We start from the raw sequence: 25925 nt of genomic DNA on the forward strand, positions 1-25925 counted from the left end.
TGTGGCCACATTATGCTAAGTGCTTACGATCTATGAGTGTTGGGGATTAATAAGCTGGAAGAGGAGATCTATATCCAGGATAGGGACTGGCCATAGGCTTTTTATTTTAAAGGTATTTGTATACCACTTCATGTCACTCTCTATATCAAATTTTAAACCTGGCCAACACCAGCACTTGAAGCCACGTAGTTAGTGGCAGTGGTTGGGGGTGAGATGGAGTAGGGAGTTGTTGTGTAGATGTTTCCAAGTTGAGCACTCTCTCAAGCAGTGGTGATACAGGCTCTTAGAAACCACCCTTCTGGCATGTGTCAGAAAGTATCTGAGGTAGCCACTGAGCTAGGGTTCAGGGAGAGTATCACCTGGTGAAAAATTCAAGATCTTACTCTCCACTGATATATAACGAATATGGTGACACACTGGTTATCTGTAGGTTCAGGAAAGTAGCAATAAGCCAGTATGGATTGCTACTAATAAAGTGTCTAAAATATCTCAAGGTATCCACACAAAGCAGCAGTATGTGGATTTTACAAGTATCACAGAAAAAGTGGATCTGATAGCAGGTCCTGTGCAGATGATCTTTTGTTGCAAGTAGGTGGTCAGATCTGATTAGGGGGAAAAAAAAGCCTATATGCATATACACATGCATGCATGGACTTAGCATAATGAAAGCCCTGCCAAGACCTTGATGAATGTGGCTTAAGACCCTTTACCATCACTCAATAGTTGAATCAGTAACATGAAATGGAGCTACTAGTCTCTAGAAAATACATTCCGGATTTTATAAGTCTTACCTTATAAGCCTTACCTCCAGAATTCCTACAATAATAGCTGGGGTAACCAGCCCACTTAAGTTGGGTCATAGAAAGAATAAGAAATTAAGGAACTCCTAAATGGCCAATGACAGATGAATCACTGATTTAATTCTACAGAGAGGATAACCAATCTAATGACCAAATATGGAAATGGATAGACGATGTCAATACTTTAGTACTTGTTAGACCACAGTACCTGGGAACATTACAAGGCAGATTATATTAGTACAAAATATGGGATGAAAAAAATCAGTTGGGGCTGTGCAGCACAGCATAACAACAAGTGAATGGGAGAGGAACTCAGCTAAGTCTATATGCTCTCCAGATACAGTAGGTTTTGAAGACAATTTTTTTCTTGCCTTTAGTGCTGGTATGACTGGTCAGGTTGGGCCAGCCCTTGTGAGCATTGGGTAGATGAGAGGGAGGGTGAGTGGTAAGGCTTTAAGGAACTCCTGCTATTCTTGTTATGTGTGAACTTGGCTTCTAAATTATTCTATGCTGGCATTCTGAAGCCGTGGGATTGTATAATGGAGTGAATAGAGTGCTCACTTTATCTGAGATCAGGATCGGGAAGACTCCAATCTCAGATACTTACTAGCTGGGTGATTCTGGGCAAATCATTTAACTTCTGTTTGCCTTAAGTTTCTTCAATTGTAAAATGGGACTAATACTAACATCCACCACCCCCTTTGTTGTGAAGAATAAATGAGATAATCTTTGTAAGGTACCTGATAAATACTTTCCTTCCTTCTTTCTAAGGCGGGAAAGCAGGCAGACTACAGCTCAGAGACCAGAGGATATAAGCTTGTCAATGTGAACCATATCACAAACTGGCACTGTTGCTTTTGATACTTTGAATTATTGTGCTTCTAGTCTCACTTTGCATCCTTGACATTGCTTACAGAAGCCAGGGTTTATGATTCTTGATCCCACTGCTGCAATTGGTCTAATTTTGATGTTTTTCTTTGTTGTAATTTCTGACTCTTAAATTTCATTATTCCCTCACACTGTTACTAATTAATATATTCGTGCTTGATAGTCATGCTGCTTATTGTATGCCCTTAGGTTGCCCCAGCCAGGACAGTCCTACCCAGCTACATGTTCTAGTTAGTTCATGTTCCAGAGACAGCTATGCTTCTGTGTATTCCAGAGAATGAGGATTCTGGGTAAAAAAATGGTGCATTGGTCCTCTGTATATCCTTTGCCCAATAAGCAGTTGATCTGCACTGTCAGCTGAGAGAGAGCACTAAGATGAGAAAGCTTATTGAGTCAATCAGCAAAGAACTGATATAGTCAGATGAACACAGTGGTCCACTTTTGGGTCCCATGCTTCAAGAGGTAGACGACAGCCCAGAGGGGATATGAGTGGAGATGATGCAACCTTTCCTGTGAATTTGATCTGAGAGAACTGTCTGCATGATTTTTTATGAATGAGCTAAGTAATTGGATCTGTATTCTGGGTCACTTCCTCTTACTCCATCTCTGAACTCTCTTTCTCATAACAGTCTAATAAGAATTCAGAAAATATGTGTGTCACATAAATAGAACCAAATCTAGTTGGAATCTTCTCATCATTGTCCTATGATGGTATTCTTGAATTTGTCTGAGATAGGGATTAGTTAGGGATTAGTCAGTAAATATTAATTAATCAAGTTAATTATTAAAGTAATTGAAACATTAATTAAATACATTAGGATCATACTAATGAATGGAGATTACAAAGAGAGACAAAAGACAGTCCCTGCTCTGAAGAAGCTCCTCATTTAATGGAGGAGACAATTTGCAAATGATTTTGTGTAGAGGGCTACAGATAGTGGGGGAACTCTGGATAAGGTATAAGACCCTTCAGCCCAGAGGGAACTATGCTATCAATGTCTGATTTGGCTCCCCACCTCCCTTTGGTGTTCTCACCCTTCCTGAGAAGTCAAGGAGGGCATGACCATTTGTGTCCTCCTTGAAGCAAGGGATCCTTACAGTAAAGAGAGGCATTTACATATCAATAGCAAGGCGCTTATAGTTAGCACTTGCACAGTGTGCTGTAGTGATGTAATGCAACTATAATTAGCACTTGCTCAGTGTTATGTGATGATATAATAGTTCTTTAGCTGGCACATACTTAGTGTGCTGTAATGATGTAAACATACCAAGGTATTTAAGGGCCGAGAGGACTAGAAAGCAGGACACAACATATGGCGCCCAAGGTGGGGCAACAAGAAACACAAGAAATAAAGAAGCAGCAGCACTTCAGAGCTGTTCATGAGTAGGATCCTCCCAGAATTCCTTTGGTAACCCACAGGGAAGGAAAGGGAGAAGAAACCCAGTAAGACTTTTTAGTTGAGGTAATTAATTGGGCTAACACATCAAAAGGCCAAACCAAGAGACTGATGAAAGACTTAGGAAAAAAGCTTGTTCTGACTATAGTCCTCTTCTCCATTTGAAAGTTTGCCTCCATGACATCTCACAAGATTTAACACCTGCTATAGTATCTCACCCTACAATAGTGCTGTTTGTACTTGCTAACATGTGGACTCAGATATCTTAGCATGTGGACTTAGATAACAGCTAATGCATAAACTTATTGACTATGCTATGAGGGGAAAATAATTGCATTTCCATAAACCAAAAAAGGGGGAATTGTTAAGGACCATGCCTAAGTGAAAGGGCAGGTCAATTCTCTGAGAGCCTCCACAATTGTGAATCTTAACACTTGAAGGAATTGCAAAGCAGCCTTCACAGATGTTCTTCGTGGATTGGGAATGAAATAAATTGGAGGCAGAGGGAAGAGGAGAGAGGTCAGACAATGTATCTTTCTCTCAGTCTTCTCGTATCATTATCATCCTTTCAAATGATGAGATCCATTCTACAGGTCTGAGTTAGACTTCCAGCAGCCACGGGCAGGTGGCTCCCGTATGACAAAAATTCTGTGCAAACAAAATACACAGATGATAGCTGGAGATAATGAGGGAAGGCAGTAGAATTAAGGGGGATATGATGATTGTATTATTAGATGAATGACTTAAGGATGCCATCTAGGTTGAAAGCCTAAGTACCTCAAAGTCATATGTTCTTGACAATAATAGTAAAGTGTGGAAGAAGGGAAGTTTGGGTAAAAAAGGTATTAAGTTCAGTTTTGTCATACTGACATATTTAAGATATTTGAGTCTGAACTATCCATTAAACATCTGGAATTGAAGACTGTAGGTCAAGAGAAAGGAGGGATGGATAAGTCAATTAAGAATCATCAGCCCAGATTTGATCATTGAATCTATGGAGCTGAGAAGATGATCAAGACAAAGAGCATAGATGGAGAAATTGCTTTTGAATAGGCTCTCCTTTTTCACCCTTAGCCCATACCCAGAAATACTGATTGAATAGGTAATCTGGGCTTCCATATCAAAACCACACATGATCAATACTGCAATACTTTGATCTGCTCTGGAATACACTCTATCAGCTCCAGGATTGATTGCCTATTCTCGCTGCTTCTTCACTCCTCTGATTTCATAAATCTACCATCCAGCTGAATAAACATGTCTGTCAGATTTCTCAGGCTGTCAAGGGACGAGTCACTGAGTTCCCTGTCTCTGCACACTCAGTCAGATTTCTTTTGAGTTATCTTGAAAATCAGTTGCTTGATATTGCCATCTCCCTATCTCTTTATGTTTTTGATTTGCTCCATTTATTCCTCCTGACTTAATTTTCTAAAGCATTATTTCCTCTTCCTCACATATTGTAGCATATTGGGCACTAAAATGTTATGATTCAAATGCTGCAGTTTCGTGATTATGAGTGATGCAGATATATCACTATAAAAAATCACAAATCTGTTCTGTTGTTGAATTGATGAATGCTTTTATTGTGGGCCATTTCATTACTGAAAGTATGAATGAATGAATGAAATCTAATTAACCACCTCCAATGTGCCAAATACTGTATAACGATTTGGGATTAAAGTACAAAAGTGAAGCAGTTCCTGCCTTCAAAAAGATTACAGTCTAATGAAGTACACGACATTTATAGGGCTGTTAGCCAGGGAAAGGTATTTTGATTTGGAAATGAGTAACACAATTGGCTTTTCAACCGACATGACCTTTCCAGAAATGATGATTTGAATATTAGTTCCTGGAGTATGGAGGTAGAAAGAGGAGGGGAGAATACACATGCATAACAGCAAGGGAGATGGTCAAAAGATGGCCAGACAGACGCATAGTAGGGTCTAGGATGGCTAGACATAGTGGACTACTATCAACCAGTATAGCATGGTGTCAATGTAGGTATTCAAAGCTAGCTTAATTTCTCCAGTATACAATCTTTGAAAGTCCTATCCATAGGGTACAGCAGTGAAAAGTCAGAAGATCAAGATGGCTGGGGTAGAGAATGGTCTATTATTTTTCTTCTAGTTTATCTAAAAACTCTCTTGGAATAATCTGGTTTATTTAGATCTCACACTAAGAATGTCTGAATTTATCTTCCCTTCTACCACTCTTGGTTTTGTGAAGTAAAACTATTTAGAATCTTATTTCTCTCTTTTCTCTTTTCTGTAATGTTTTTCAAGGAGTATGTACTATAAAACAAATATCTTGGTCGCCATTGCTCTAGCCTTGGAAAGAAAATTTGGTATTTGTTGAAACATTTTCTAGACTTTTTTAGCTTTTTCATTGTGGTGAATGCTTTATATTATAAATAATTTCCTTTTTTTGGGGAAAGCAATTTCTACTATCATCTATTTCTATTTGAAGTCAATAGTTTTTTTGAACTGATCCAGTCAGAAGTTTTATAATTTACATACTGTATCTTCTCTTTGTCTCCCAAGTTAGTGCTGATTTTGACCTTTGCTCTAAGTAGACAAAGTTCTAACAGCATGCAGATTATTTTAATATGATTTTCATATTAAGATGGTCAATTTCATTCTTGATCAATGTTATTCATTATTCTTTATATCTTTTTGAAGAAAATATCTATGATATTATATACATATATACAAATATATATTCAGGAGGCTTCTGAATTTTCAAATCTGACTTTTTTCATTTCTTAATCTCAAATCACATTTTCCACATATCTCTGTGACTTTTTCACATTTTACAGCATATATATGTATATGGTTTAGAAGATCTTGTTGAGCTCCTCATAAAATCTCTACCCACTCTTCATCCTTTGTCATATACATTGATATTAAGATATGTTTTTATTAAATGTCATAAGCACAATAAAATTAGAAGACTAAGTGTCCCACAGAGCATATAAATAAATAAATAAATTTGGCTTTAGGCACAGGCTAAAATCAATTCTGCCAATTTATTGTTCCCTTTTGAGTGTCATTACTCTACATGATTGCGATAAAGAACAAATATTTAATAATAATGATTACAAGAATAGCTAATATATGCCATGCATTGTGCTAAGTGCTTTACAAATATGATCCCATTTGACTCACACACTTGGAAGCAGATGTTACTATAATTCCCATTTTATAGATTGGGAAAGTGAGGTAAACAGGTTAAATGACTTGCTCGGGGCCACATAGACAGTACATGTCTGAAGTCAGATTTGAACTTAGACCAGGGCTTTATTCACTGAGTCACCTAGCTGCATTATGATAGGATACCAACAATTAAGTTAATGCTTATATAAGGCACAAGAACTGTGATTCTTAAATATTCTGGGTTTTTTTTCCTGCCATTCCATCATTTGACAATGGTAGTACTTAGAAAAGTCCATATAGGAATAAGCATTATTTTGTATTTTTTTTTAATATAATAGGATACCAAATAACTCATCTATTGTTTAACCCATTGGTTATGAGGATTTCTCAATTTAGCTAGGCTGGTCCTTGGACAACTGACATTGTCTGTCTAAGGCAGCATAACTGAGTTTGCTGATTCTCACCAGACACCCTGAGTGAAGGAGTCTAACCTCAAGTACAGATGAGCCTTTTTGAGAATACCCCCAGTCCAGATGACACTCCTAATCAACAAAGGCTTCTCAATTGCTCCCTAGCCTTCATCACTGAATGGTTGGGTCTCAGGCAAAGTGAGACCTGTTGAAGGCCTTAGTTAAAAAGGCCAAGGTCTCCCACTGCATCCAGGGTTGACTACAGTTGTCCTAATCTCTCTGGCCACTGGACCCAGATGCTCTGGAGGGGCAAGGGCGGCAGGTGACCTTACCCAACCCTGCCCCATTTCAATCTAATTCACGTGAATGTCACAGCATCCTCTCCCTGATGTCCTGGTCCTCTTCCAGAATGAAGGACAGACAACAACAAGCTCCACATCACATCGTTAGAGACCAGAACCACTAGCACAATGTATTTGCTTGCTCCCTAGTCTCTCCCAGGACCCTTCCGTTAAACTTCCTCACGATTCTCTCACAAGCAGGCTCCTTAGACTCTACATGGGAAAGTTGCATCAGTCACATAAGCTGAGATATTCAGTGTGTGTACTGTATATCCCCATCATAAAGACATTCCAGAATTGTACCAGAAATTGAAGTCAAGTTCACTGGGATATAGATACACACACACACACACACACACACACACACACACTTATACATATATATATATATATATTTTTTTTTTTTTTGAAAACTCTATTCTTCCACCCTTTAAAAAAAACCAAGAGAGTTGCCTAATTCTGGTTTTCCATGAATTTTTAAAAGATGTATAGATATAGATAATTTTTAAAAAATGTATTTTAAAGATGTATAAACAAGACATATACAAATGCCAACCACTGCTCAAGAATCATATCTGCAATTATTTACTGAACTTACTAAAGAAATTCAAACATGCTTTCATACACACACATATGTATACATACATATATTTATATATCCATAATCTTAGCAAGACACAGAGATGCCAGCCACTGCTCAAGAATCATATCTGCAGTTCCTTCTTGAATTTACTAAAGATAGTCAAACATGCTTATATATATGTGTGTGTGTGTATATATATATGTATGTATATGTACACGTGCTTTTATATATGTATAAACATGCTTATATATGTATATATACCTATTATATCCATATATATTCCCATTACACACACACATATACATATACATACACATATATTTTGGGTCTCAATGATCTGTTAACCATTTTTGCTCTATTCTTGTCAGATCAAGATTATTTTTGTTGGCTGTGAAAACAATCAAAATGAGAGATGAGAATAACTCTAATTTCCTGGTAGAGTTTATGATCATCATTACATCCATCCTAAATTCTTCTTTCATCTTCCATTTAAGCCTTGGAGTCTAGAGTGAGATGAATATGGTTTGGATAACTCATGAAATAATTGTCTGCATCCAGGACACACCAATAACAAGAGGTTATATAAGGTAGAAGCCTCTCCAGGTTGAGAAGGCTGCTGATAAGGAGGTAAAAGTAAGGAGAATGTGATTGTAAAAAGCTCCATTTAAAAGAGCTTATTTTGGGGGCAGCTAGATGGCGCAGTGGATAGAGCACCAGTCCTGAAGTCAGGAGGACCCAAGGTCAAATATGACCTCAGACACTTAACACCTCCTAGGTGTGTGACCCTGGGCAAGTCATTTAACCCTAATTGCCTCAAAAAAATTGTTGGCCAGCATCAGTCATTATTTCATACATAAGCTTTGCTACTCTTGTAACTTTTCTTAGAAGATCACCTGTCTTTGCATTCATTTTTTGCTTATGTATTCTTTATTTAAAAAAAAAAAAAGTTGGCTAATGCCTACTTCTTTCATAAGAACTTTGTATTTTTTGTTGGGACACTCATTTTTGAGAGCTGTTATCTTGGACATGGGGACCCGATCTTCAAGTATTTGAAAAAATATTATTTTTCAACTGATTTCTTCTTAGCAGTTCCCCAAAGGACCACTGAGTAAAAAAAATCTCTTTGCTGTCTCACAGGTGGAAGGGGAGCAAGATATATTCTCCTCTTTCTCCAGGAAATCTTTAGCAGGACTACCTGATGAAAGTCTGTGACACTTTGAGTCAGGTTCATATCACCTCTAAGTGTAAGGATCCCTGCATCTTTGTCCCAGAGAATTAGGAGGGTCTTAGAAAGTGTTATAAACATAGTAGTAGTTGTTGATTTCATAGCACAGAATCATTGCCACTTATTTCTTAAATACCGTTTCTTTTTCATCCAGCTTTTGTTCAAGACCTCAGGCATAACCATGGAATAAAACAGTGCATGAGACTTTCTCAGGTATATATCATACACACAGGGAAACACCAATAAGACAAAAAGAGAAAGAGACACAGAAATTTTGGCACCGACTGTCCCCTACACTGGGAATTCTCTCCCTCCTCACTTTTGGTTCTTGGATTCTCTAGGCCTTCTCAAGGCCCAATTCTAAGTGCCACCCTCTCAAAAAACTTTTCTTATTTCCCCAGATGTCACGCATTCTTCCTCTCAAAATGACTTTGCATTATAATGCACAAGCTTCTCCAGGACTGAACTTGGGTCACAAGAGCCAGCATTCTCCTGGAGCTGCATGACCATGACACAAAGAGGTTTTATCCAACTCTTTTGTCCTCCTTCCTCCCAACACATATAGTTCTGAAATTAGTATAATACTGTAATAGTTTTTATTTACTTCCTACAGGAAGTCTCAGCAGCAGCTGTTACTTCTTTTGTTCCCCAGAATAATTGCTCTGCCTTTTTAAATATGCTAACAGCTTGGCCTCCAAGATGCATGTTAGTACATCAGAGGATTTTTTTTTTCTTTCTTATGTCTATAATGTAACTCTGTGCTTTATGGTACATTTTTTGAAGTGCTTTACAGACATTTTTTCATTGATTTTTGAGCTAGACCTCTGAGGTATGTAAACACAGGAAAGAAGTAACATCATGGTGTGTGATCTAGAATGCATTCATAAATCAAAAGGGACAGGAGGAGGCTAAAAATTCAGAAACTAATTACTGAAGGAAATATGCTCTTAAACAATGAAATACACTCTGCTGGAGACACAAAGGATACAGGGATGCCTGAAAGGGAGAAGAATGCATACATATACACTCCAAGGAAAGGAGGGACCTATCACTAGACAGAAGAGGACAAGGATCCTAGAGAAACAAGGCTGAAAACCACTTCTCAGTAAACATTCATCAAATGCTAAGAAGACTAGCCAACACCAAGATAATCAGATACTCTCGTATATCCTTTCCAGAGTTTTATAGCCATGGCTCTGTGAGCTCATTACAACATGGATGGGTCTATGACAACTAGTCACCTTTACAACTCTATCCCGGATCTCCATAGGGCACTGCTGGACCTTTTTCTGGTTAAGCCCCACAGATAAAAGCCACCAATGTCTTTAGCAAGATATCAAACAAGAATTATTTAAAATAGCTTGCATTAGATATAATAACTTAAGCTTTCCATAGTGGTTCATTCCATTTTAAGGGATAAAAATAAAATTTAACCTGAGCCAAGAATGCAAATTTGGAAATAAGAATGTGGAACTCTTTTTTTTTTCTTTTTTAAAATTATCATTCTAGTATTTTATTTTTGCAAATACCCGCAAAGATAGTTTTCAGCATTCATTCACCTTTGCAAAGCCCTCTGTTCCAAATTTTTCTCTCTTTTGCCCCCCTCCTTCTCCCCAAGATAGCAAGCAATCCAATATAGGTTAAACAATATAGATTTCTTTTTAATGAAATATAAGGACTACAGCATCATCAAAATGAAAATGATGCTTAAACTATTTCTCAGAGTTTATAGGTACATTACTATAGAGTACTTAGTAAGTGAGACATAAGAATAACTAATAATGGTTTTATAAATAAGGGACTTTATAAGAAACCTTTAAAGATAAGCATAGACTATTCTATTGTGGTTTAAAAAAAGAATTAACTTACCTTATGCATTTTGGCACTATCCAGAGACTTGATAATTTTAATGAAGGGTTGAAGACCAATTTTATCCAGGCAAAAAGTAGACAGATAACAAATAACTAATAAAAATACACATTAAAACATGATAAGAAAGTTGTTATATAAAATTACAGAAGCAAAAAATATACATGTAATACCCACATCAGTGACTAGAGATGGACTCTTCCATACTCAGTCATAATTTCCCCCCCAGTGTTATCACCCCTTAATTAGGAACTTGAAGACAAAGAATCTGTAAATCTCTATGTAGGCAGGATAGGGCTACACTCTGCTGGAATGACAACAAAATTTATACATTGCCTCAACTTGGACTTTTATTAGATTGAGTTGACTGCAGTGAAGATGCACTTATACATGGAATTTTGAAAGTAAAAGACTTGGAGAGACATAATGACAAAGTGGGAGATTAGACAGGTGATTTGTGATACTTAGGAGTTTTAGTATTTGGGGCAGTCGAGCAGCACCCCTTCTCAATGTAGTAAGTATTATATTTCCATCCCTTCCAGTCTTGGTATCAGATTTATGACAGGCAGTGTCCTTTAAGAATTAGCATCTGGGGCATCCAAGCAGGGTCCACGGGATGCTGGTGCTGTAGCAAGAGGCAGGGGAACGAGCCAGAATTCTGGGGACCGTGGAAATGCAATCCTGTGTTCCTGTTTACTTATATAAATGTGACCTTGAGAATCACCAATTTTTCCAGAGTTCCCTAATCCTATCAGGAGTTAATTGCCTATAGCCACTGCTGTTTCATGGGGAGACCAGTCTTATTTTAAGGCCCAGAATTTCAAGGTTTCTCTCTCCTCAATTCCTGTGCTATGGCCAGGAGACTCCTATGGCTAGGAGAACTGGAGACATGTTCTAAAGAAAAGAACTTTCTGCTTTGGGAAAGGCTGAAGCTGGGGACTGAAGGGAATGCCTAGCTTATGTTACAATTATACCTTCTGTTTCTTCTGTGCATTGACTAATCTAAAATGTGGGCTTAAATTATGACCTTAAAAGGAGGAAAATGAAAGAGGCGATATATCTGGAAGGGAAAAGAGGAGGCCTGGCCAAGCACATGGGGGCTAAGCCAATAATGGTGACACATGTTCCTAGATAAGAGCTTGGGATGTAACATAGGGGCAGTATGGCAAATTGACAGCCAAATGCTCCAGAGTCCTACTTTCTATGACCAATAGGATTAAACTCACTGCATTGAGAAGGAGGGGCTGCTCAACCGCCCCAGAAGTGAACACTCCGGAATATCACCCAACCAAGTCATAAATCCAATGAAAACCACGGAAGTTATGTGTGTAGGCCCCCATAATCCCTACATCTCTCTTGGTCCTGCACTTTCACCATCAAAACATTGCCAATCACAGATTTGAGAGTCCTCTATCTATCAATCTATCATCTATGTTTGTTATTTCTACTATCCAGATCTATCTCTATCTCTATCTATCTCTATGAATCATATCTATCTTGTCTAGATAGATATATCAATAGACAAATATAGATATAAACATAGATAGGGATAGATAGATAGATAGATAGATTAGTAGTGGCTGAAGGAAAGGGTAAAAGGAACTTTTAAGAGTGTAAGGAAGATAGAAAAGTCTTATGAGGAAGAGGAAGTTTGTGAAGTTTTAGAAGCTAGAAAGAATGAGATCAGAACTCAGCAACAGTAGAATAGAAACATTATACAATAGTTAAGGTCATTAAGGTAGCTTAATTTTGTCATTTTCTATGGTAATATTTATCAGCCCAAAACAGGATGAAGATTTGTGGGTTGTAAATGATGGAAATAAGAGGTGGTCAGAGTAACGTGTAAAGAATTCTACACTTAAGAGTTCGAAGTCTGATCATGAATCTTGGGCTAGTCCCTTAAACCTTGTGAGCCTCAGTTTTCTCATCTGTAAAATTTCGGACTCTAATAATATCTGCACTCCTTATCTCTCAGAGTTGTTCTGATGAATGTGCCCTATAAAAAGCACCATGTATGCTTGCTATTTTTATTGATATAAAAAGATGTGCTGGGGTTAACTAGATAGCATTGTGGGTAGAGCACCATCCCTGAAGTCTCAGGAGGACCTGAGTTCAAATTCAACTTCAGACATTTAACACTTCCTAGATGTGTGATCCCAGGCAAATCACTTAATCCCATTTGCCTCAAAACAACAACAACAACAATAACGAAGAGAGAAAAAGAAAAAGAAAAAAAATAGATGTGTCCCTATGCAGGCCCCTATTTCAAAGGCTGGAGATAGAGGCATCCCAGAATTTTCTAAACAGTATATCGGAAACACCAGATTACTTAGATCATGGTCTCATGCAGTTCTAATGAATTCATATCAGATTCATCTGAGTTGTAAACAGTGACAGTAATGCTAATGCATTTATGTGGTGTCTGCATTCTTACAAGTAGTTCTTGACATTAAAAATTAGCTGATTTCACATTAATGACCAAATGTTTTTTTTTTAAAGGCTATTAAAAATTTATTTAGCCATTGAGACTATATTTAAAGAAGATAAATTTATACAACCATTTGCAAATGGTGTAGACACAAGGGTGACAATGGCACTATAAAATATTAGGTATATCTATAATAATAAAATAATTGATATAACACTTTACTAATTGCCAAAGTGTTGCATGTACATTCTCACTTGAATCTTGTTTCAAACATTGTGATATAGGTACAAAAGAGATTTATTATCCCCATTTTACAGAGAAGGAAGCTGAGGCTCAGAATGACTACCCTAGATCACATCAGCTCATAGCATTCTTACTAATCATCACAACAAAATTGAACTGAGTTATGTAGTAATCATTCGTATATAAAAAAGCTTTCTATTTCTGCAAGCTTTGATGTCTGCACATAACTGCACACATGAAATGATATCATCGTGGAGAAGGAAGGGAACTAGACATAATCAGGGACACTCTTATTCAGCTCTCAGCTTCACTATTTCTGGGATCCATTAATGATGACCTTGGACAAGTCATTTTAATTCTGAGAATTAGTGTCTTCCTCTGGAAAATAGGAATGCCAACATTTTCCTTTTCCAATGCACAAGGATCATATTAGGTAATTTTGCAAAAGCATTTAGGAAAGTATGTAAGAGCTATACATACATATAAATACATATACTCGTGTATTTGTGTGTGTGTATATACATACATATATATATATATATATATATATATATATATATATATATATATATATATATATATATATATATATATGTATGCATGTCTGTATAAGCCTTATTGATATTTGGAAAGAGCCATGATTGCATTGGTGATATTATTCCCTCTACAGAAACAAACTGAAGTCCATCAACATTTCATGGAATGCCATGGACAGAAAATTTGTCCCTTGGTGGTTGACTTTCTGGTAATGAAGTTCTCAGCACTTAGTTCTTAGAAGGTAGACACTCAGTCTGCTGTTTGACCAGCCTGAATTTGAAGATTTTTTTAGCTTCATTAAACCCGACAGAGTCTAGCCCAATCTTTGAAGAAGCACTTCTATGCTATGGAATAAGATTTTAATGGGGGATTACTACCATTGCTACCACTTCATTTATGCCCTACGCTGAAGTTGCACTGGATGGTTTCTTGAAGGTCAGACCACTGACCACAGTGAGTTCTGGAAGGTCCTACCAAGCTAGAATAGATCCATAGTGGAAAATGCCAATCGCATCCAGAGAATTATGGAGACTGAATGTGGATCAAAGTATAGTTTTTTCATCTTTTCCATTTGTTTGTTTGTTTGTTTCCTTTCTCATGGTTTTTTCGCCCCCTTTAGTCTGACTTTTCTTGTACAATATGACAAATATGGAAATATATTTAAAATATTTAAAAGGATTGCACATATTTAATCTATAGCACACATTTAATCTATATCACATTGCTTGCTGTCTTAGGGAGGGGGAGGGAAGAGAAGGAGGGAGAAAATTTAGAATACAGTCTTACAAAAATGAATGTTGAAAACTATCTTTACATGTGTTTGGAAAAATAAATATCAAATTTCAAAAAAAAAAACCAGAAAAAATGGATCCACAAAAAAAAAAAATGGACCCATTAATAGACTAGCACCTATTATAGCCTTGCTCATTTTGAAAAGGCTTCTTCTAAGGGCCTGGCCAGCAGATGAGGATATTTTCTGGCCAAAGCAATTCATGAAGATCTGAGGCTTTGCTTTTTCTGTCAGCAGAGAAAAGTAACTACATCAACAAAATTATTAAGTTTTAGGGAAACAACGGAGATTTGCATTGAAAAGTCCTCAGTACAGAACCCAGTTTCATCACTTGTGACCTAGGCTAAGATGCCTAAGCTCTCTGGACTTCAAACTCCTCATGTGGAAGGTAATTTGTGTGGGCTGAACCAGACAACCTCTCAAGTTCTTTCCAAGTCTAAATCTATGATCCCATTCATTTACTCCCATTTATCTCTGACTCTTTGTGACTTCATTTGTGGTTTTCTTGGCAGAGATATTGGAGCAATTGGCCATTTCCTTCTCAAGCTCATTTTACAGATGAGGAAACTGAGGCAAATGGGGTTAAGTGACTTGTTCACATAACTAGTAAATGTCTAAGGCCAGATTTGACTCTAGATTCTTAAGTCTATCCACTGGGCTACTTAGCTATTAGTATACACACACATTAGTATACATCTACATAATAGATACATATACCCTTATATACATACATATATATATAAACATATGTAATAACTATATTATGAAACTAAAATTCTCTTCAATGTGCACATAAGATTTCCATTCTCATATTTTTTCTTCATATTTGAAAATATAAGAGTGTGAAATACCAAGGTTAATCAGATTAAGGCATGTAGAGCATAATTTGGATTTAACTGAATTTTTGAATTTCACACTTGGATTAAATCAGGTTGCTTAAAACCACATACCTATAAAGAGATTGTAGTCAGACCACAGATATTTCTTCCCAGCATGTGCATAAAATGCAGTGACTACCACTTCCAGTAACTTCTTATATTCAAGACATCCAGAGAGAACTTCCAAAATGAAGCTTTCATCTTTAACATTGAGAGTCTGAAATTTTAAAAAGAATGGAATGTAAATAAAGAAACCAGGAAATCAAGTTGAAAGCCACTCCTTTCTCCAAGGCCATCCTCAGAAGCCCCATCTTTGCTGCTTTGGATGACCTTCCTTCCTCTTCCACCTATCCCAAATGAAAGTGATCTTTCCCTCTTTAAATTTCAAATAATACTTTCTCTACACCTCACTTCTCCTTTGCTCTTATCTCATTCTTCATTGTCCCATAGTTATTTGTGTGCATGGCTTCCTTTCCATTTAATTGTAAGGTCATTGAAAGCATGAAATATGCCATCTTTATGTATCCCCAGCGCTAAACATAAACCCTGGAACAAAGCAGGCATATAAGAAATTTTTATTGATCAGAAAAGTAGGATGGAATCAAGTTGTGAAAGACCTTAAATAACAAGCTAAACTATCCTCCATTATGAGCCAGATCCTTTTTCATCAATTGCTTCCATTCACAAGTAACAATAATAGAAATACATCTCTTAATACCCTCCCACACACACAGGAATAAAAGGCTAAAGTAGTTAGAAGCTAAGTCACGTGGTAAGCAACCATAATAGAATATTGTAATAAGTAGATAAATGTTTCCTAATCCTTAGAGATTTCTTCAAGAAACCAATAACAAAGTTTAATGTCTCTTTTGAAAACTATTTCAAATATGATTCAAAGTAGAAAGGTGATATGGTCAACTAGCCCGCCCAGCAGTTGACAAACATGTCTTCTCTTGCTCCATTTGTGTTTTTTGCTGTCATGAATGCCAAGGAGATGATGATGATGGGATTTTCAACACCCCCCCTTTTTTTCCCTCCCTGTAGAAGGAATTAAGGGACAAAACTAATAAAGGCAGTGAGTCAGCACATAGTCTGGGGGGTTGGGGAAAAGCAGAGTTGGCAAGTGAATTAAGAGTCCTGAGTCAGCCATTGCCCAGAATTTTAATTTTAATGACTTTGTGGGCTGATTGCCAAACATTTCTTCAGAAAGACTTTTGTCTCTCTAGTATAAGATAATACCCAACTTGGTTTTTATTAATTACGGATGAATTTTGTAATTGTATATATACATTTTTAATAAGTTTAAAATCCTTGGCTATCTCACTTCAGGCCATGATCTCATAAGATCTCTAAAGTACTGGGGTCAAGTCTTGGTCAGCATTTGGCCAAGAAATTTTGAATGCTATCTAGGTAATAGAGGAAGAAGGATTGTTGCTGGTAAATGACACTCTTTCTTATTCAAATTTGGGCTTAGATCTATATGTTGTAGGAAGTAGGTTCATAGAGTGGAATGACAGAATTTTTAGAGTTGGGAAGGCAGTTAGATCTGTTTGACTACTTCATTTTTTTTTACCAGATATAGAAATAAAGAGAGTTTTATTTGTCAGAACATCACATAGGTAAAACATCACATTGTTACAAAGAATCATTTGAAATAGAATGTACTGGAGAAATAGTGGGAAACCTTAATCCTAGATCCATCTAATTAGAGTCACTAAAGTCAAACAATAGGCAAGGAATAGCCTCCTTATTAGATTTTTGTTCTAGATAGAAAGCAGAACTATTTGAAACCTATTTTGCTTCCCCCTCCCATTTCTACCAAAAGGAATAATCTTAAGCATTAAGAACAGAAATAAAAATGGTCAACAAGGAATTGAAACCCAAGAAAAGTGTGGACAATTGCAAAAGGGCAGCTAAATGGATTCAAGTCAATCTGTATGTACTATATTGAATATATACTGAAAGAACTCACTCAAGTGAGAAATAATGTGGTAGAAGCTTGGACCATTTTTGCTTGCAATCTGATACAGATTAGATGCGTACAATCATTTCAAACATATTTCCATTTTATTCATGTTGTGAAAAAAACAAAACAAGAGAAAAACCATGAGAAAGAAAAAGAAGATGAAAATGGTAAGCTTTGATCGACTTTTTAGTTTGAATAGCTTTTCCTCTGGATATGGATGGCATTTTCTATTTATTCCTAGTCTACAAGAATTGTCTTGAATCATTGCATTGCTGAGAAAAGCTAAGTCTGTCATGGTTGATCATCACACAATATTGTGATTACTGTGTACAATATTCTGCTAGTTCTTCTCACTTCATTCAGCATCAGTTCATGTAAATGTAGACAACTTTTACAAAGAGATTGGCTGACAAAAGCAGGAGAGATAAAAGATCATAGCTTGAGGAGATGGTACAGTGTAGTGAAGTTTTTTCAAGGATGTAGGAAGACTTGATCATATTTGTAGTAATAAGGAATCAGTTTATACAGAGTTCATGATTTGTAAAGGAGATGATAGAGGAGGCAATTTACTGAAAAAGATGGGAGTGGATAAGATCATGTACATATTTAAAAGGGTTCATCTTGGCAAGGAGAAGGCTCACCTCTTCATGAAAGACTTGGAAAAGGGAGAAGAACTGGGATATCAGGGGGTTTGAGATGAAATGAAATGGAGAGAAGAAGAAACTCATGGTGAGTTGTCCCAATGTTCTCAGGAAAGAAGAAAATATACCGTTGGCAGTATTTGGAGAAATGGCCCTGTATAAGTAGAATCAGGAAGTTGAAAAGGCTAGCCAATATGTTAGAAGACAGAATTAGGATCTATTAATATCTTAAGCTAGAATGTTGCCCTAAAATTTTAAAATTTAATTTAGGTTAATATAAAATCCTATCCTTGAGTTCAAATGATAAACCAACCAATGATAGGGCTAGACAGAAATTCATTTGAAAAAGGACCTAAGATTTGTAATGAATTTGTAGGCTGAACAAGCACTAATAGTAACTAATGTGCTTTAGTATCTAGAATGGGGGAAGTGACAGTTCCTTTGATCTCCTCCTTGGTCAGTCCTCATCAAGAGTAATGTATTTGGCTCTGGGTTAGGATTAAGCTTTTGAAGGGACATTAATAATATGGTTCATACCCAGGGAAAGACAACAAGGCTGGGAAAAAGGATCACCACCATCCTATATAGGGTTCCATGAAGGAAATGGAGATGTTTAGCTTGAAGAAGGGCAGCTTTAAAGGGGTCATGTTCATTATCTTCATGTATGTGCTTAGATGAGGAATTAAATTTATTCTGCTTGACTCCAGATAGAAAAACAAGGAGAAATGTGGAATCCGGGTTAGCACCCTAGGTACCTTAGAATCTGCTGGAGTCAGGATAAGCAAAAGTCTTTATTCTTGGATCTTAAGTGGTAAAAGTGAAGAGAGTGGACGAGTAGGATCTCTGTGACCTCACCTCCTCGGCTCTCTTGCAGAAGTGACCTGGCTAGTCTCCCTGCACCTCCTAGTCCTTCCCACAATTCTCTGTATACACCAAACGATTGGGCCAGCACAGGGTAGTGGGAAGGGCCATTTTCCAAGCCCATTCTTATAGAATATTGTCCAATTGATAATTAGCCTCAAGTGCTCGATTGTCCGACCTCAGTGAATTGACTCAACAGTTTCAGCCCTTTACAGAGAAATTCCAGGGAGACAGATTTTTGACCCAATATAAGGGAGAACTTCCTAATAATTTTTTCAGTTTTCAAAAACTGGATTGGGCTTCTGTAGGTGGTAGCGAATTTCTTCTTACTGAAGAGACATGCTTTAGGCATTATTCTATCATTAATCTGATTGTGACGTATTTTTGTTACTATAAAAATCATAGCACTACTACAGAGAGAGGGATGAATAACAAAGCATTAATTTTGTTTCCTTTTAGTAATCTATGGTATAAGATTTGTTTGGAAAAAGAGATGAAAATGAATGGCTAAATTGAAATGTTGGAAGGGCCTTTAGAGATTCTTTTCCCCAACCCATATATTTTAAGGATACTGAGATTGGAGAGGGAAACTGAGTCACCAAAAGTCAAATAATTTATAAATGTCTTAGGCAGGATTAAATTCTACCTCTTCTCATTTCACCTCTAATGTTCTATCCACTACATTCTCCTATAGACACTATTTCTGGTTTCTAAAGCCAGGAATAAGCATAAATTCATGCAGATCATTATAGTACCAGATTAGACCAGTAGGAACATGAAAAAGGCAAATATGGGTCAGGATGCAATAGGACAGGGGATTCTGAGTTAAAATGTTCAGAGTTTATGATTTCCTCTCCCTCTGGCTTACTTTGTGAGTTTAAGCAAAAATAAATTTTGCTTCTACTCTCTCACTTTGTAAAGCAAAGGTACAATGACAGGTATCCTGTCTTAAAAACAACAGTTTTCTTAATTATACATTTGTACAACAGAGACATTGGGGACAGTTATAGACTAAGTGAAAGAGTACTTGGCTTTCCAAATGAATTCATTCTCTATTAGAATTCTTGATTTATATGCAAAGCATAATTCTTATTTTACAGATGAGGAAACTGAGTCTGTGACTCCTCCAGCATCACACAGGTAGTAAATAGGAGAGTCAAAATTTGAACCCAAATTCTTTGATTTCAAGTCCCATGCTCCTTGCACTGAACCTTTGACTTCGGATCCAGTGCTACACTGTACTATGTATGTACTATGTATGCCTCTAAAAGGGGATGGATAGCAGAGGTAGTTGTTCTCTTGTCATGGAAAAAGGCCTTGCAGAGACATGAGGCAGGAGTTAAAACTGAAACTGTGGAGGGGAAAGCCCAAACAATGTGACACCCAAAGATTGAAAGGTTTCCTCTAAAAACTTTCTCATAGGGAAAAACCAAAGTCATATAACCTTATGATATAAGGTCCTTTTGACTATAAGGCTAGATCTTTATCCATTATACCACACTGCCTCTCATACACCCTTATAAACAATTACCACAATGCTAAATGGTGAGGTACAATTCACATTGTACAGAGCATTGGGTATTATAGAAAACAGTATGAGAAACACTATAGGATTCACCCTCTCTTTAGTTAAAAATGAATTTATAAGGATATGCTTATATTTTCAGTTTTCTGTTTGGTTAATTTACTTGTCTTCCACACATGGAAGCAAGAATGCCTACAATCACACTGGTTCACTCAGCTCTGTTCTTTCTACCTTTGAAATTCTTCACCTCTGGGTTTTAAAAACTCAATTGCTATTTCTCTGATTCAATTTTTAGATTTTCCCTCCTCTTACAAAACATTACGTGATAGAAAAAAATCACAGAATCTTCTGAGAAAAAAGAAAAAAGCATATCTTAAAATGATTGGTTATATTATTTGCTTGATCTGTCACAATTATGGGAAAATAGGGAAACAGCAAGGGGTACGTTTCAAAAGTGGTACATAGGGATTTACCCATGCAGTTGCCATTAACAATAATGGGAATTGTGCATCTGAATCTCTATGTGTGCTTTGAAAAATGTACCTCTAGATAGTAGCAATGATGATGGTTTTCTGTTTCTTTAGAAAACAAGCTTTATTAAACAAGATTCAGAATCTTAAAGGAAAAGCTGAACTGTGTGAATAGATGGGTAGGGAAATAATGCTTTTTATCATAAAGCATGTTTTTGTAGTATGGGACAATGGATCTAGAATCAGAATACCTGGGTTCCTTTTGCTACCTTGTAAAGACAAATTCGTCAATAGTTTCCTACACAAAATAAGTCTTATCTCTAAATGTCAGACCAAGAAGGCAAAACTTCAATTGCTGTTAGTGTTAATGTTGAAAGAGACCTCAGAAATCAGTCAGTCCAATTCCCTCATTTTTCAAATGATGGAAACTGAGGCCCAGAAGAGGTAAAATAGCTTAAAGTGACAGAGCAAGAGTGGCAGGTTGAGGATTACAAAAAACCCAAGGACATTTATATTCTAGTCTAGCAATCTTGTGGTAACATCCCATTGTTTATATGCCAGAAACAAGAGTTAGCAGGTATGGATGAACAACGAGAGCAGGAAGAAGCAAATTCAAATCTCCCTGCCTTGAAAATGACTCTAAGCAAGTCAGGTAATCTCTCAGTACCTCAGGTATCTAAGACCATAAGTTATTGTTGAGGGGCTAAATTATGCTGGAAAAGTAAATTCCTTTCTCACTCAATGACATCACACATCTGCTTTGATTCTTACCCTTCCTCCTCTCTTCAAGGATATAAGAATAGAGATTTGAAATGAATTATATAGCATGTGTAGTGAAATAACACTAATCTGGAGCCAACAGACCTTGGCCTGAGTCCTAGCTTTGACATTTACTGTGTCCCTGGGCAAGATCCTTCTTGTCTCTGAGTCCCAAATCCCTTATCTTGGAGTTGAACTAACAATTGAGCTCTAAGATCCTTTTCTAGCTCTACATTCCCATGAACTGGCATTCAAATGGACAAACAGCATGAATTTATTGAACCTCAAACTCAATGGAAAAAGCCATCTGTATCCAGAGAGAGCAATATGGGGACTGGATGTGGATCACAACATAGCATTTTCATCTTTTTTGATGATGTTTGATTGCTTTTTTTCTTTCTCATTTTTTTTCCTTTTTTGATCTGATTTTTCTTATTCAGTATGACAAATATGGAAATAAGTTTAGAATAATTGCACATGTTTAACCTATATTGGATTACTTGTTGTCTAGGGAAGGGGAGGGAGGGGAAGAGAAGGAAAGAAATTTGGAACACAAGATTTTGCAGGGGTTAACATTGAAAATTATCTTTGCATGTATTTTTTTTTTTTTGGCTGAGGCAGTTGGGGTTAAGTGACTTGCCCAGGGTCATACAGCTAGGAAATGTTCAGTATCTGAGGTCAGATTTGAACTCAGATCCTCCTGATTTCAGGACTGTTGCTCTATCCACTGCACCATCTAGCTGCCCTGTGTATTTTGAAAATAAAAAGTTATTATCAAATTAAAAAAATATAAAAAGATAATGCTCAGACTAAGAGAAGGAAAAATGTCTTTCATTCAATTAATATATTAATATAGTTAATTAAATTAATAAATTACAGGTTGAAAGGATAATCCTTAGAGGGAGTAGTTAAAAAGGAAATGGTTTTGAGAGAGTGATTCCATGGAATGTGCCAAAACTTATGGAATTATTGTTCTGTTTCATTAAGTAAAAACTATTATTTGAACTTGATAACTACATTTCATTATATTGTAGAATTTTGTCTTTTGTTTAGATAATGGAATTTTGGAGCATGCCCAGGTCTCCAAATGTAGAGACTTTCTGAATCCTGTCTTTTCCTATGGATGGACTGAGTAGCCAGAAAAGATTACATCTTAAAACCTGCCACCCCAGGATAGTTTGTCCCCCTTCTTTTTCTCTTTCCTTCCCTTTCTCTTTCTTGTTATCTCTCTCTCCCCCCTCTCTTTTTCCTCCCTTCCCCTCCCCCTTTTCTTTCTCTTGCTCTTTCCCGCTACAAACAGAGGAAAGAGATTGTCCCAGTCTAGTAGTTTTTATAGGCTGCACAGTCAATCAAAGAAGGTTATTTGCATCAGTATAGGAAGACACAATGCCTCCATATTAGGAGATCTGAGCATGCTCAAAGCTCCATTACATGCACTGTTACATTTGGTAATACCATAAATTATGAGTGGAAATGGCTTGTGTCAAAGAGATTTTTAAAGGCTTGCAATTAATAACCCTGTTTTTCGGTTGTTACCTCCCTTGGAAGTCCTCCGAATAGGCTTGCACTAAATTAGAAAAAGAGTAGCTAATTTCCATGGCTCTTTTTTGCTCTGTGAAGCTACCAGCAATTCATTAATGGAAAAAAAACCCAACAACACAAAAAATTTTAAAGTATTCAGTGAAAAAATACAATTGAAAGAAAGGACCAAGCCAAGTCAAATACAATGTGGGGAGGTTGGATGCTATAACTGGATGTAGAGATATATTTTCAGTGCTGAGATGCAAATAATTGACAAGGAATGTGAAGAGCTCAAAATCACAAGACTTTGGAGCTAGAAGGGGGCCAATCAGTCATCTAGTTCAACTCTTTTATTTTACAGAAGAGGAAACTGAGGCTCTCGGTGACTTGCCCAAAATCACATGTCTATTAAGCAACAGATCTTCTTGACTCCAAGCTCTAAATTCTTAATGTCACGCTTCTCCCCAAGAGAAAATGTCTCCCAGCTTCTTTTCCAGGCTCTGTGATTTTAGCTATACTATGAGCAAGGACTGTCTATCCTTGAAGAAGCTTTTCAGACGAATGATCTTACTGTACTAAGAAATATCAGAGATTCATAGGTTTATAGATGTAAGGGTCCTTTGAAGTCATCTCACTTAACCTCCCTCATATTACAGTTTAACAAGATTAGAGAGATAAAGCAAGATGCCCAAAGCTACCTAGGTAGGATCATAAATTTACAGGTGAGAGGAACTTTAGAGGTAATTTAGTTCATTATTCTTCTTCTTCTTCTTCTTCTTCTTCTTCTTCTTCTTCTTCTTCTTCTTCTTCTTCTTCTTCTTCTTCTTCTTCTTCTTCTTCTTCTTCTTCTTCTTCTTCTTCTTCTTCTTCTTCTTCTTCTTCTTCTTCTTCTTCTTCTTCTTCTTCTTCTTCTTCTTCTTCTTCTTCTTCTTCTTCTTCTTCTTCTTCTTCTTCTTCTTCTTCTTCTTCTTCTTCTTCTTCTTCTTCTTCTTCTTCTTCTTCTTCTTCTTCTTCTTCTTCTTCTTCTTCTTCTTCTTCTTCTTCTTCTTCATCTTCTTCTTCTTCTTCTTCTCTTCTTCTTCTTCTTCTTCTTCTTCTTCTTCTTCTTCTTCTTCTTCTTCTTCTTCTTCTTCTTCTTCTTCTTCTTCTTCTTCCTTCTTCTTCTTCTTCCTTCTTCTTCTTCTTCTTCTTCTTCTTCTTCTTCTTCTTCTTTCTTCTTATTTCTTTTCATTTTTTGCTGAGGCAACTGGAGTGAAGTGACTTGCTCAGGGTCACACAGCTAGGAAGTATTACATATCTGAGGCTACTGGTTCTAAGTTGTCCATCAATACATGACAGCTCTGCAGTGCGTCTGTCAGGGACTGAATGTGGACCTCAAGAAGATAAAAGCCATTTGTCATATGGACACATTCCAAGTATTTTGAAGAGCTGGAAATCTTCTAATATTTGAGCTCTACTATTAGAAATTTGCAGAAAATGATGCCATCACCCCAAATCCTCTCAATGATCTCTTTCATGAGCAATGGTTGAGAAATTAAAGAGATTAGCATTCTTTGGAAACTGATGGGATAAGAAACTTATGCAGATTACATGGGATCAATCAACAAACATTTATTAAGCACCTACTGTGTGCCATGAATTGTGCTAGGCTCAAGGGATACAATGACCAAAAGAATAAAACAAAAAAGTGAAATAGTCCCTGCCCTCAAGGAGCTTACATTCATATATATATATATATATATATAATACACATATACATATATATATGTATATATATATATACGTGTGTGTGTGTATACATAAATTCAGGATATTATACAAAGTAAATTGAAATTAGTGCAGGCATGGATGAAATCAGAACGATCACAACTGAGAAGTGATGTCTGAGCTTGGCTTTGAAAGAAGCTGATGATTCTAGGAGGTAGAAGTGAAAAAGAAGTATTGTACAAAGATACCATGACAGAATATTACATGTGAGGAATGTCAATATGGGCAGATTTTGCAGTCTATGAAGAGTAGTAATGGGTAACAGGAAGATCATGAAGACTGTAGAGTCTGTGATAGAGTACATGAAGTGAGATGATATGAAATTAAATTTATTATTAAGATAGTTTGGGGCTAGATTGTTAAAGGCTTTAATGGGGGGCAGCACTGGGCTTTCTGAGCAGAGTTGCTCAGAATCAGATCAGAACAAATCTTGGCAATTTATGACAGATGGACTGGAGAGGGGAACGGCTCTAAAAAGGGAGACCAGTTAGGAGATTATTGGAATAGTCCAGAGCAGAGGTGATAAGGTCCTGAACTAAAATGGCAATTGTGCAATTAGAGAAAAAAGGAAGACTATAAGGGATGCTGTGAAAGTGGAGCTGACAAGACTTGGTAACTGGTTGGTAATATAGAATGAGGGAGAATGCAAGAATCAAAGCTGTGAACCAAGTTAATGAGAAGAATGGTGGAGCCCTCTACAGGACCTCTACAGGGAAATTAGGAGTATAGGTGGGCTTGGGGAGGAAGATAATAAGTTCTGTTTTAGTCATGATGAGATTGATATATCCACATGTCATCCAGATGGAAGTGTCCAACAGGCAGCTGGTAGTGTGGGAACAGAGAATTACTTCACTTATACATCACTACTGGTTTC

General features: G+C 36.8%; 1 protein-coding gene across 5 annotated transcripts in view; it reads right to left on the bottom strand.

The window, feature by feature from the left end:
* Positions 1–25925, bottom strand: part of CFAP99 (cilia and flagella associated protein 99) — a 175910-nt gene that overhangs the window by 128869 nt on the left and 21116 nt on the right. For all 5 annotated transcript variants that reach the window (XM_074276858.1, XM_074276854.1, XM_074276857.1 and 2 more), the window contains 2 exons: positions 15614–15758; positions 10666–10760 (listed from right to left, as the gene is read on the bottom strand). In XM_074276858.1, the coding sequence (XP_074132959.1) occupies positions 10666–10760; positions 15614–15758 (240 nt within the window). The remainder of the gene's footprint in view (positions 1–10665; positions 10761–15613; positions 15759–25925) is intronic.

This window comes from Sminthopsis crassicaudata, chromosome 6 (assembly GCF_048593235.1).
Source record: "Sminthopsis crassicaudata isolate SCR6 chromosome 6, ASM4859323v1, whole genome shotgun sequence".
Lineage (NCBI taxonomy): Eukaryota > Metazoa > Chordata > Mammalia > Dasyuromorphia > Dasyuridae > Sminthopsis > Sminthopsis crassicaudata.